The sequence below is a fragment of the Rhamphochromis sp. 'chilingali' genome (assembly GCF_963969265.1).
Source record: "Rhamphochromis sp. 'chilingali' genome assembly, chromosome: 1".
In the NCBI taxonomy this organism is placed as follows: domain Eukaryota; kingdom Metazoa; phylum Chordata; class Actinopteri; order Cichliformes; family Cichlidae; genus Rhamphochromis; species Rhamphochromis sp. 'chilingali'.
In genome coordinates, this window is record NC_137929.1 from 45,064,596 (window position 1) to 45,078,333 (window position 13,738).

Below are 13,738 nucleotides of genomic sequence, written 5' to 3' on the forward strand. Positions count from 1 at the left end.
GGAAGTTTTTTCAAAAAAGGAGCCACATTCAGGTAAAAGTGTAAAATCAAATGATCCGTCAATCAAGAATAATGTTGGATCAGTGTTTCAATGTTTATATCTTTTATTGGTTGTTCACGTGGTTTGGTTATTTGCCTTTTGGTTGAAAGTTCACTGAGAGTGGACTTTTTGTTAGTGAGCTTAATAGAATTTTTTTCATGTTAATGTAATTTTTCATCTAATTGAGTACAATCTATTTGTGTATGATTGTCAGTCCAAAGAGGGAGAGAAAGAACAAGGTCAGGAAGAAGCAGGTAAGAAAACAGACAGGGAACAGTGACAGGCACAACAGAAACTGTTAAACTGACAAAGAAAAACAACAACTAATTTTACTCACACAATCTGGAAGTTGTGTTCTCCCGATATTAAAGCTGCTATACAGAAACTGCAAAACAAACTGGGTTGAAACATTTTTGACTCTCTTTAACAACATTCCAACATAACATTATAATTGATTGGGGAGATTAAAATGAATTATATATTTTTCTGCGGTTCAGCCACAACTCTACTAAAACCTCAGCCAGTACTAGGTAGGCCAACTTTTGGACCGTCCAGTTGTCTGCATGACTGCCGCGGTACGTGCACGACATTTGCACACTATCAGAAAGAGCCAAACAGCCCTGGTGGAGCGAGGAGCTGTAAAGAGAAGCAGATGCTCTGTGTTAGATTTGTATTGTTGATTGTCATTTATGCTTAGAAATATTTACTTATATATGCTTAGAGTTTTGTAATTAGTTGTAGATTGGTAGAGGTTTTGATCCTTGATAGTCTGCAAACTTTGTGTGTATTAGACAGCACTTTGGGAGCATGAGAGGTCATACCGTGTCTTATTATTTTATGGTAGGATTAACGTAGTTGCGTCTGTTCTAGTCTAAGTGCTCTTTGTTTAGATGAACTGCAGGACTTCCTCACCGTGTTATCTAGGATGAACCATCTAGGGTGAGGGGGAGGCTACCCTCTTCCTGACCAAGGATGTTTGACCCTTTGATCAGCAGTACACACACACACACACACACACACACACACACACACACACACACACACACACACACACACACACACACACACACACACACACACAGGCAAGGTACTCTTTGTGTGTATGTAGACGTCATATGTTAATGAACTTATGCATATTCATGTAACCTCAATAAAAGAACAGTGATACGGGAGAACGGACGAGAGCAACTGGGGTCAAGCGAAGGAACGGTGCCTGTCCGGTTCTCTCCCGTGCACGAGAAACATGAAGAAGCTTGCCTACTTGTGTCTTGCTTTGCAGTGTAATTATATTGCCTTCAACGTTCCAGCGGATGGGTTCAAGCTACAAACCTATCATTAATTGGTCCTTCGATGCCGGAGCCCTGGAATCGCATTCACCGAGGGGAGGAGAGGCACGCTGAAAGACTGACGTCAGCCAGGAAGTTCCTGTGGATTCGCTGTATGTCTTTTCTCCTCGATGAATGGCGATTGGCGGGATTCGAGGCTGATATTACACGCTAAGCAACACCGAGTAAGTTTAGAGTCCAACTCTATAACTGTACGTCTTCGCCGCTCAGTGGGGCGTTGTCCGTGGCCGCTTAGTGGGGCTAAAATTACGTCTTCGCCGCTCAGTGGGGCGTTGTCCGTGGCCGCTCAGTGGGGCTAAAATTCGCCGTCTAAGTGGGGCGATGTACAAAGCCGCTCAGTGGGGTTTTTTGTACAGAAGCATTAAGTCGCAGAGTTGCGCAGTTCGAACTTTTTTTGGTTCGCCGTCTTAGTGGGGCGAAATACAGACCGCTGTGTGGGGTACTGTAGTGAGTTCTCCACCGCTCAGTGGGGTGTTGAGAAGTTCCGCGGGGTCCAGATTGTGCTGGACAGTAGGCCTATTTTGTGTTGTTGTCATTGTCGTCGTCGTTGTTGTTGTTGTTGTGTGTGAGTGTGTGCGGAGCAGAACATGTGGTCTGTGACACCGACTGTTGTTGTTATCATGGGTTTCTAAGCAACCAAGAGTGAGTCGGAGGGAGACAGACGTTTGTGCTGGACTTTGCTCCTGGCAGCACAAAGTATTTATGTAAAAAAGAGAGAGAGCGACGGCTCCACAGCTGCGCGGGTTCACGCGAGCGCGGTCACGCGGACCTGAGCCGTGCGGTTAATCGCAGGCTTATAAATGGAAGAGATTCAAATGTTAGAAGTTTTCAGAAAACACACCAGCCTTGGAGAGCTGTGGAGAAGGCCAGCCCACATCAGCAGCACTTAAGATATGCTCTGGTGAATGGCTTTCCCCCCACCCCTTGCTGACACAATGTTTATTCTTTAGCTTGCCCTGATCGACAGCAGCCTGTGTGCCAGACCATAGATTTAATTGAGGTGGATAGTTGTTAAAAGTAATCTACATTAAGCTTGTGGTTGCTTAAATTCAGTACAATGACATGTGAGGTGAAGTGATATAGGTAAATATTTAAACTAATGAAGTGCATAGAGGCACTTGACCTGTGTGAAAGACTGTCGTCTTGTTATGAGCCATTGTTGAGATATGGAGCACACCTGTGAAAACAACTAATATGCTGAACCCTGTATGAAACATCTAAAAGTACATGATGGAGGAGCTGTGTTGAATATGAAAGTGTAAGACTTTGCCGCTGTGGGCAGAGCATGCAACTACTGTGTGATGTTGCGTTGCAGTTTTTTTCTGAGCTGATGAGCAAGCTACACGTTATCAGATCAAGAGCTGTCTGGGAACTACTCAAAGAGGGGGAAACAGGGAGTGTGCAGCGTTTCCGTGAGCAGTTTTCCTGCATCTTGACTTGTGTGTAGAGTGTTCATAACATCAGCATCATGTTTTTGTTTATTTGTTTTGTTGGGTTGAAAATAATTAAATAAATGTGTGATCATGCCTATGGATCACCATGGCACGTATCTCCAGCCATATGATTTATTTATGCAGATGACAAAGTGAGTGTGAATGTGTCTGACATCACAGTGTTTTTGTGCACTGTGCAAAAGTAATTGCCTTTGATTGTGAGTGAGAGCGGTGATTCTGCAGGTCACCAGCTATTGTAACGAAAAAAAAAAAAAGAGTGAAAAAGAGACAAAAATTACATTGTAGACGAAGAAAAATAATCATGGGAAAAAGGTTTCGTGTTGATCAGCCGAAAAACAACTACAATGTCATTTTATGCTTTTAAGAAAGGATTGTTCACACAAACACACACACACACACAGAGATGTGTGTTGATTAAGCAGTGATGATAATAATGAAATGTCTTAGTTTGTCACTTTCAGGTGAAAAGCAGACCTGAATCAATTTTCCACATGCAGCGGTCGGAAGAAAGTTATAGTTTAACATCATTGGAAACATGCAGGCCAAGTTTCTGGCTGACTTATTTACAGTGCCATGTGTTTCTCAACCTCACAAGCGAGCTCACTCCTCCCTGAAGATAAGGAATGCAGCTCCAAAGCAATAACATGATAAAGAGACAGCAGCAAGTCCTGAGCACAAAAAGTCCCAGCAAAGCAGCAGCAATGTGGACAAACAGCAGCAGCAGAAGAAAGCAAACCCATCTTCCTGTCTGATTGGATGAATTCCACGGAGGGGCGAGCAAGATGGCGGTGGCAGCATGTTGAAATGCTCAAAAAGGACTGAGTGACTCGGGCAAGCCACATGCGGCTAGCATGCTGGCTAGCGACATGAAAGAAATGGACCCTTCATGATGCGTTCAACGTGCCAGCGCTGTGGTGGGAAAGGCTCCATCATAAACACGCCCTGCACCAAGGTTCAGGCCAAGAAGAAGAAGACGATGACTTCCAAGCCCAAGAAGGTCGGCCTCAGCGTGGGCGAGCTGATTGTGAAAGCCGTGGCCGCTTCCAAGGAGCGCAACGGCCTGTCCGTGGCCGCTCTCAAGAAGGCTCTGGCTGCCGGAGGCTACGATGTGGACAAGAACAAGGCCCGTGTCAAGACCGCCATCAAGAGCCTGGTGGCGAAGGGCACTCTGGTGCAGACCAAGGGCACCAGGACCTCCGGATCCTTCAAGATGAACAAGGCTACTGAGAGCAAAGCCAAGAAGCCCGCCGCGGCCAAAGCCAAGAAACCGGCAGCAGCTGCTAAGAAGTCGCCCAAGAAGGCAGCGGCAGCACTTCAGACACTAGCACAAAGTCAACCGCATCAGAGGAGGGACAGGACAAAGCTGAAGGAGAAACTGCCTGCTATTGGACTATTGAAGTGGCAGAGGACAATAGTGAGAGTGGTGAGAACACAAATTTTGTTATTAAATGTGGGAAATCAAAATTTGGGTTAGCAAACCTGGGGAAAAAGAAAACTGACTGCTTAAGTTGGAAAATTGTGAAGGAGTCTGAAACATATACAAACATATACAGAATCACACAAAACATGCATTAACCCTACTAACACAAGCACAAGAGAGCTTATGAAGATTAGACAACATCTTCAGCATGTGAGTCTGTTTATCATCTTGTCCAAGTCACCTCGTGTGATGCAAAGACCAGTGGACTCACAGCACATTAGTTAAGAAATGATTAAATAATAGCAGAGAAGTGTGTAGGAAAGGCAGCTTTAAGAACATGCTCTGCTGGATATGCAGCTCCACAGACATGCATTAAACCTGCCTAATAACACAAACACATGTAATGAAAATTAGCTTGTTATCTTTCATCAGTGTTAAAATAGTGTCAATTTAGCAGACACTTGTTCTCAAATACTGAATTTATCCAATAAAAAAAAATTGACTCTGTAGGTTGCAGGACAGCAGTTTAACTTTTGTGGGGAAAAAAGATCCTGGTTTGACCAACCAGTGATCAGACAATAAATTTAGTTGTTAATATAGTAAATTGGGAGAAGCTTCCTGCTTGATTGATGCAGCACAAGTTTACTACTAAATTTACTGTATGAGGGAAATTCTCTTTTAGTGATAACATTTTGAACATGCATTTCTGTCGTCCTGTCATCCTAGTGGGTTAATAGCTGATTCAAATTAGTTGATCGGTCTTAGATTAATGAAAGGTGACTGAATTCTAGCACGAGTGAATGAGATGTGTTGGAGTTGTTGTGTGTTGAGTGGAGACTCTAAAACACTGAGTTTCCTGTTTTGATGTGCGAGTGAATCCTGTATTTAGATACACAACTCTGAATACATCAGAACAAACGTCTTTTGTGAAGTGCATGACAGCATGTCACATGTTTTATGATGAAGGGAAAAAGGAAAAATTGAATAAAATAGATCTGTGGCTTAAATGAGTGAAGAGCACAGACCGGGTGATTAAACTCATAGCTAATATGACATTAGGGTTATGTGGTGTGTTGTGCGGCTGATGGTTGGTTTGGAGTGAATCTAGCTGATGATTCTTCTCCTGTTGTGAAGATGATGAGGAGTTTGTGTCATGACTTAACAAGGCCTTTTTATTTTGATACTTTCACAGTGCACTGAGAGTTTGGTTTGATAATCTCTGTTATTTTTTATTTTTCATTTTTGAACAAGCACTAATTTTTGCTTGTGAATTTCTTTTCTTTGAGCAGATCTGCAAGTCGGGAGTTAAAAGCGTTACACGTCGTCAAGAAAATTGTTGCAAGTGAGTTTCTCCACATTTAAAATGGGTTCAGGAGAAAGCCACTTATTTGGGACAATTAGGAAATGAGAGTCCCCCCCAAAAAGGATTCAACGAGGAAATCCAGTCTAAATTATTTTTCTTTTTGAAATAACGTCGTTTTGCTGAGCGTGGAAACGAATGCGATGATAATTTCCACAATTAGCAAAAGAAGGAACCACTGAGTGAATGAGTGAGAATTTTAAAATAACTGACTGACTGACTGAACATGATTGTGTGAAGCTAACCCCCACCTGACAAAGGTGCAGATGAACCCATGTGTTTCCTTTTACAGGAGCAGAAAGATGACAGCAACACTCGAGGTTGCATGATGATTTAACCTTTTAAATGCCATTTTCTGTGTCTGTGCATTTATCAGGTGTGTTATTCATAGGCTTGAGTTGCTCACAGAGATAACTGTGACAAAGTATGCATACGCCTGCGCAAGCGCTAATATTTGCATTTTCTTTTCTTACAGCATGCCAGTTCTTCATGTGAATTGATGATGCGATTTATACCAGGACAACTGGTTGATGTTTTTTCCTACTACAGGATTTCTGGGTTTATGTGTGAGGAAAACTGTGTTTATAGGTTATGAGTGGTGATGCTGTTGCATTGTGTTGATGGGAAAATGTGAAGGTTACTTTGATAATGTGAATAACATGTGTGAAATTTCCTGTGTTGAGAACTGGTGTTACTTCTTTCCACAGCTAGGGATGGCTAACTTTATGGTGTTTTTATGGCACCTCTGGAATGTGGATGGCCGACGCCTGCCCACCAGGATAATCAATGTGTGTTGCTAATGTTTGTTTTTTGAGACTGCATGTACAAGATTCAGCAGAAGCGGACAAGTGACATGAGACAAACAAATAAGAGATGCGGTGTTATGGAATAGTTAATATGGGCTCATTAGCTGGCCACTTTTGAGCCCATAAATAATATATGAGTGGAGTGACTTTGCTTAAGAGCAGTCACCGATTACATTAATGTTGCCTGAGTACATGGGATGATCCATGTCTGAGGCGACTTATGAAAATAATTGTAGTTTACTGATTTGAGAAAACCTGCACATGACACTTGTCTTGCTGATGTTGAATGCTTCTTGTTCTTATGATACAATTGTTTACAGGTATGGAGTTTGATTTTACTTCCAGATCTTGTTTTCCAGGCCATGATGGTGTGTATGCAGGCTCCTGGGAGAGCCAGGTGTTAAGCAAACTTAATATGCAAAACACACTAACATTTTCATTGCAGGATTATAGGTCCAGGGTGGTGCTGCTCCAGGGGAGGAGATGCCCTGATGTTGCCTGGGATATGATCTAGCTAATCTTTTTCTTTAAGACTGGAATCCAGGTTTGGTGAGTTGACGCATGGGTGTGTCCATGCGTCAAGAGGAGGGGTCCAAGGATTAACATTAAACAATGTTTTTTATTATTGTTGCAGTGATTTGTGTGATTAGCCGTTTTATTTACAAATATTAAACCTATGCAAGTGGTGCACCCATGTTCAGATGAGGCTTTGATGGCCTATAAGTGAAGTTCACTGAACTAAAGAATGTGGTTTGATGACTGTTGACATGCTCTCCAAATAGTTTGTCTTCCTAGCAAGGAAATACAGGTGCAGCAGTAATCTCCTGAGAAATCTTCAGAGGCCCAGTGAGAAGCGCATAGCTGACAGGACCAGGCAGTGGTTGAGGTCAAAGGTCAAGCTGGTTGGGGCCCATCATGAGATCAGACCTTGGAGCCACAGCAAGGACCATTTTAACTGCCTGCAAAATAGCGAGAGACCCTCCTGGATTTATCAGAGCCACTGCAAGAGGTCGAGGTCCCAGGAAACCCCGGCACCCTCAAGACAGCACAATAGAGAAATCTCACACTTGGTTGTTTCAGTGGTGAGGGGGGAGTGCTGATTGAGCCCCCGTAGGGTAAGCTCGCACTTCAACCTCCAGCCTCTGATCAACTCTAGGGCAACCAAGTGCGAGGCGTGACGGACCTGTGTGCGACCAGGACCCTCTTGGTTACCTTGACTACGACACTTATCCTTATAGGACCCCAGCTGGTGCCGGAAACAGCTGAACCAGGAGGAAGGCAGAGGAGATGGACACATGACTCTCACCTAAGAGAGACAGATCCAGCAGGCCCAAAATCAGGACTATGCATTACGAGAAGGAGTGCCTGAGAGGATCGTCCACAGGATGGGAGCTGAGGCCAGGAGAGAGGCTTCAGGAGGATCAGCGGTCATCTTCAGCACAGCAGACATCACACAGAGAGCTGTGCTACTGAGCTTCCAGGAGATCAAGAGGAGACTTCCCACAGCAAGATTTTAAATAAAATGAAAGATTCAATATTGACGCTGAGAAAGACAATTAAGGTGTACGACGTGCCCTGCCTTAAATCTTCAGCAGCGTTGGGATATGAAAACTCGAGGGATGAGGGCTCCATCGACAGCGTAGAAGCAGTTCGAGGATGACATCATGATTCTGTGAAAAGCACAGGAACCAGAAGCTATGGTGGTGATAACAGCAGTTTCCTATGAACATCACCTAACGCTGTGCCACTGTACTGTGCATACGATGACACTCTGAAGGCTGCTGGGATCATAACAGCAGTAAGACAACTGAACCCTGCACCCTTTCCACAGAGGTGTTTCTCTGCAGAGCGTGGACAATTAAGGAGTCATAAATATCCCCCTCACAGGACGAAGGCTTGAATGAGGTGATGGGGGTTGGTGGAGGCCATAAAACTAGAGTGCTGAGAGGTCTGCAGCTTGGAAATAGCTGAGACCCATGTTGACGAACAACAAAACTAACTGGTATGTTTGAATGTTTATTCTACATACATTTGGACTCTGGTCCTATGGACAGTGATGGAAACAACTGGAAGAGACATTCATGACGCCCTGCAGAGCTTAAACCACTCTGCAGAGAGACATGTGATTTGCACACCCAGAGGAAGCATCACCAAGCTGAGATGTTTTTGAAAATGTTATCTTCTTATTTTCACTATTAAATTAACAATTTCTTTGTTTGCTCGTAAGATGCAGTTTGCCATGAGATGAGCTCAATGAATGGGATAACTGCTAATACATTTGTTGAACTGTGTACCTTTTCAGTAATTTAGGGTGATTTGACATATGCTGAGTATAAAAATGTTTGCATTGAAACTGTCAGACATGAGGTATTCATACCTGGGAACTTTTCAGGCATAAAGGTCAAAAAGGGGGGAAATGTTAGATTTGTATTGTTGATTGTCATTTATGCTTAGAAATATTTACTTATATATGCTTAGAGTTTTGTAATTAGTTGTAGATTGGTAGAGGTTTTGATCCTTGATAGTCTGCAAACTTTGTGTGTATTAGACAGCACTTTGGGAGCATGAGAGGTCATACCGTGTCTTATTATTTTATGGTAGGATTAACGTAGTTGCGTCTGTTCTAGTCTAAGTGCTCTTTGTTTAGATGAACTGCAGGACTTCCTCACCGTGTTATCTAGGATGAACCATCTAGGGTGAGGGGGAGGCTACCCTCTTCCTGACCAAGGATGTTTGACCCTTTGATCAGCAGTACACACACACACACACACACACACACACACACACACACACACACACACACACACACACACACACACACACAGGCAAGGTACTCTTTGTGTGTATGTAGACGTCATATGTTAATGAACTTATGCATATTCATGTAACCTCAATAAAAGAACAGTGGTACGGGAGAACGGACGAGAGCAACTGGGGTCAAGCGAAGGAACGGTGCCTGTCCGGTTCTCTCCCGTGCACGAGAAACATGAAGAAGCTTGCCTACTTGTGTCTTGCTTTGCAGTGTAATTATATTGCCTTCAACGTTCCAGCGGATGGGTTCAAGCTACAAACCTATCACTCTGTTTATATTCTAAAAATGTTTTAAGCTTGTTTCAAAGATTCTGTACAGCAGCTTTAAATGTTTTCCAAAAGCACACATACACTTATCAGTGTTTCTCAAACTTTTTACAGTGTGTACCACCTGATAAAAATGTCAAGCTCTCCTAAGTACCACTATGAAAGCATGAAAGTCATAAATCTTACAACACAAAATTATTAATATTAAATGAGTAAAATTAGTAACTGCAATAAAGTTTTTTTTATACATTGTATACATTCTAACACAGGCAAAGTTGCCTCCATTTTTATAGTTTTTATTAATATTTTGTAATAATTTATTCTGTTTTGGGAGGGTTTTTTATGCATCTGTATTATATTATACATACAAATTAAAAGTGAATCTCTGTCCAAAAAATGCAGTCAGTTTACTTTTTACTCACCAGTAATTAAGGTTAGGATATGTATTTTTTTATTCCAATCCATTCTTCTTTTGCAGCATTTAAATAACCTTGATCAGATTTCATGGTTTTGTTACAGACTTTTCAAAACAAGTGTTTTGCTTTTGTTTCACAAATGTGGGGGTTAAGTTGTGTTAAAATGTACAAAACAGTGATGTCATGTTTTGAGACGAGGACCCAGGCACAGAGAGACTTGATGAATTTAAGAATCTTATGATTTAATAAAGAAGTTTGCAGACTTACACAGAGATGGTAAAATGATGATGACTGATAACGGAGACGAAGACAACAGACGACGAGGACAGGGAGGAACAGGGGTTTAACTGCACCAAAGTGACAGAGAGAACTCGGGACAACATTTAAGGATGCAGGAACTGACAGAGACAGCTTTATCTTGCCTGGCTGGGCAGCTCTCGGGGTGCTCAGCACCCCCAAAGCTCTGATCCTAGAATTGCCCCTGGCTTTAATCAGAAATCCTCTTTGGTCATTGTTCACTGATTTGTGAATATTTTCTGTTGTGATTTATACAAACGCTCTTGTCAATAATCTGCAGAACAAACCACTGATCGAAATACACTTTTCTTTTGACAACGTAAATATTCATAAAATAAGAAAATACAATTTAAAGTATTTAAAACTTAAAATTCTTCAGACGGTGAATTGTCAGATACTTTTGCATAGACCGGGTCCGTGTGAATACTCGCAGACACAGATGTAGGGGGAGGAGTGCTGGTGGTCTGATCCGGGCTGCTCTCACTGACCTTCAGCCTCGCAGCAGCTGGTGTCCCCCTCTGTTCCCCTCTAACTTCTTTTTGGATGTAACAGAAATAATCCCCCTGATCTTCCTTGGATCTTCCCTCTGAGCCCACTGCAAGTTTAAGGACAGGTCTCCGTGTGAGAGCCAATCAGCTGACAGACAGTCGACCATCAGCAGCCCAGTTACTGTTACCACCGCACGAGTCTCTCCTTAACACATCTTCCCCGTCTTCAACCCAGCGCACAGACCAGCAGGTGCCAGCTGTAGTTGGATAGTAGCAGGACAGGCTGCTCGCTTCTCCCTCTGTGACGGATGTTTCAGAGAACACGACAACCTCCACATGGACAGCAGACACCTCCCGACCATCGCACATGAACCCATAAACTCCACTGTCCGTGTAAACTGAGCGGTTAAAGACGGGAGAAGAGTTGGGACTCATGCGATCTCTGAAACTTTCCTCTGGTCTCCAAACTCCGTGTCGGTGCGCAGCGACATCCCGGGACTGAAGCTGTATTTGACAAAGTTATCCATCTACTTCATTCTAACAGTTTCCAGGAAGAATAAAAGAGTCTCCCAACATTACTTTCACATATGGTATACTCCCCTCACTGAAAACACTCACGAAGAAGATTGCAGGTAAGAGCAGCTGAAGCAGTTCCATAACGGTGCTCTCTGTGTCCTGCATCGATCCTGTCGGTCTCCCAGCCACATATAATATTCATGTAAGAATCTGGCAGCTCTTGGATTTGTCAGGAGCAAGATTGTGAACGCCCAGTTTCAATCTATCAGAATCAGAATACTTTAATAATCTCTAAGGAAATGATGGGTTGCAGTTGCTCCAGTACAGTAACAGAAACAGACTATTTAACAATACAATATATTACAGATTTAAGAAAGAGTAATAATATATACAAACCGTTCTATAATAAATATCAAGAACTGACAGATGTGATATAAATGTCAGAAATATTTACAGCAGCACTAAATAGAAAAGAGCATGTTAAAAAGGGTGTAACTATTGCAGTTGTGACAGGTGAGACCTGGAGATTTGGGACCGCCCCTGGTGGGCGGAGCTGGTCTTCGCTCCTTTCATAAGCGCAGGTGTGGGCAATTGGGTATTCCTTTGCAAACCTGAAGCTGCGAGTGCTTGGTCCGAGTTGGGCAAGTTGGTGTTTCTTAACTATGAAAGTCTGATACGCGTCCTCCCCTAAACTTCTGTTAGAACGGTAGGTTACACAGAAATGTACCACTTGAGCTCTGGCTGTTGGCAGAGGTTTACAGTTATTTGCACCCTTGTAGGTGGGAAACATTGCTCCCGTGAGAACGGTATAGTGGACTTCATCGCCACTGACCCACATTTATTAGGGTGTGACACGAACTTGTGGACAGGTAACAAAACCAATTCAGTGGAGGAATATTCCTGTGTTTTATTGTCCAGCTAGTGATCTCCTGCCTTTTATTCACAGAGTACCGAGCTGCTGCTTTGCCAGGTGGATTTCTGGCTGCGGGCAAAGGACCCGACACATCAGTGTGTTTTAATTTGTTTTAAACTGGTGTAAGCCGACAGACTGACTGCTGCGGCTGTCGATGGTTTTGGTTTTTTGTTTTACTTTTTCTGTATCAGTAGGCACCACAGATATTGATTCGCAGGCGGTGAAGGCGCTGCAGGGAAAACAAATCCTTTTTTGTCTCCCCGCTCTTGCATGCACAGCGGGGGGCCCGAGTGAAGACGGCACCGAAGATTTGCCTTTTTTTTTTCTATAGTGTTTTACCCATTTGGGGTCATGTGTGAGTTGCCGTCCATTTTTAACCTGTGTGCTATGTCGATTTGTTTTTAAACTGTTCTCCGCAGCGCTTGTCCTGCCTCACGGGCAATCGTACAGTCTTATCGTTTTTTAATAAGGTAATGTTTTTAATTGTTTTTAGGTGCTGCTGTTACACTGTTTTATTTTGTATTAAAAATTAAACTCTTTTAAACTGACTGTGCGCCTACGGCTCTGTCCTATTTTAAATAGGTACCTACCACGGGTCACACAGTGTTTACAGTGTGTTAGATGGAGGAGTTGTACAGGAATGATTACGTATGTCGTGGTGGTGCTTTTTGGTAATCTCGGTCTCTCACTGAATGTGCTCCTGTGGCTAGCCAGCACATCATGGAGTGGATGGGAGGTATTTTCCAACATTGTCTTTATCTTGGACAACATCCACCTCTCAGACACCATCCTAATGGAGTCCAGCTCCATCCCCACAAGTGCTTTAAGGGTCTCCGAAAAGCGTTATATAAATGCAATCAATCTTTATTATTATTATTATTGTTACTGGCCTTGTGGATCAGGTGATTGAGTCTGTTGGTTTCAGCAATCCTCAACCGGGTCCCCCAGCATGCAGACGACAGCACTGGCCACAACAAACTTAAATTCATTGACGTGCAGGTCACACCTGCAAGTCCATGCGGTGTTAGAGCTGCTGAGGAATGTGCTTGCTTCATTTGTCGTACTCTGTACCTTCTCTGTGACTACATGGGTCATCCATTGCTCCCCTTTTCAAGAAATACATGTGCTCTATCTTGCAACAAGGTCTTCTACTTAGCTTTCAATGCAGCAGTCATGTTAACATGTATCGTCCGTGTTGTATAAATGAATCAAATACAAAATTAAATAAATAAAACACAACAAAACAACATGTCTCCGGTGACCTCCTGCACACGATTGCTTGTTCTCAGTCAAAGCCACTCCCTCACTGGGCAGCCTGCCAGAGTCATTATCAAAGGTTTACCAAGACTAAGTGATGACATTTGGCGCTTTCTTTTGCTCACATTCCAATAAGTTTTTCTTGTTACTGATTAAAAACAATAGAAAAACAGCAGCAGTGAGGGATGGGCGGTAATATTGTTGTAACTAGCTGTTAATCCTCTTCAGTCTAAACTATTCACATTCAAATATGAAACGTAATTGATGTAATTAATCCAGATAAGATGACAGGTTACCTGTCAAATACCTGACGTTGGAATGTTTATTGAACTAAGTTGGGCATGTGCG

At 42.9% G+C, this 13,738-nt stretch overlaps 1 protein-coding gene and 1 long non-coding RNA gene across 2 annotated transcripts; both read left to right on the top strand.

Moving 5' to 3' along the window:
• The first annotated feature begins 717 nt into the window (after positions 1–717).
• LOC308407146 (histone H1.5-like) lies at positions 718–4,421 on the top strand. Its single transcript, XM_080898640.1, has one exon. The coding sequence runs from the start codon at positions 3,726–3,728 to the stop codon at positions 4,311–4,313; it is 588 nt and encodes a 195-aa protein (XP_080754766.1). The 5' UTR covers positions 718–3,725; the 3' UTR covers positions 4,314–4,421.
• Positions 4,422–11,770: 7,349 nt separating this feature from the next.
• On the top strand, positions 11,771–12,338 carry LOC308406501. The gene is made up of 3 exons (XR_013973554.1): positions 11,771–11,926; positions 12,000–12,089; positions 12,167–12,338. It is a non-coding gene; the product is annotated as an uncharacterized lncRNA (long non-coding RNA).
• Positions 12,339–13,738: the final 1,400 nt, after the last annotated feature.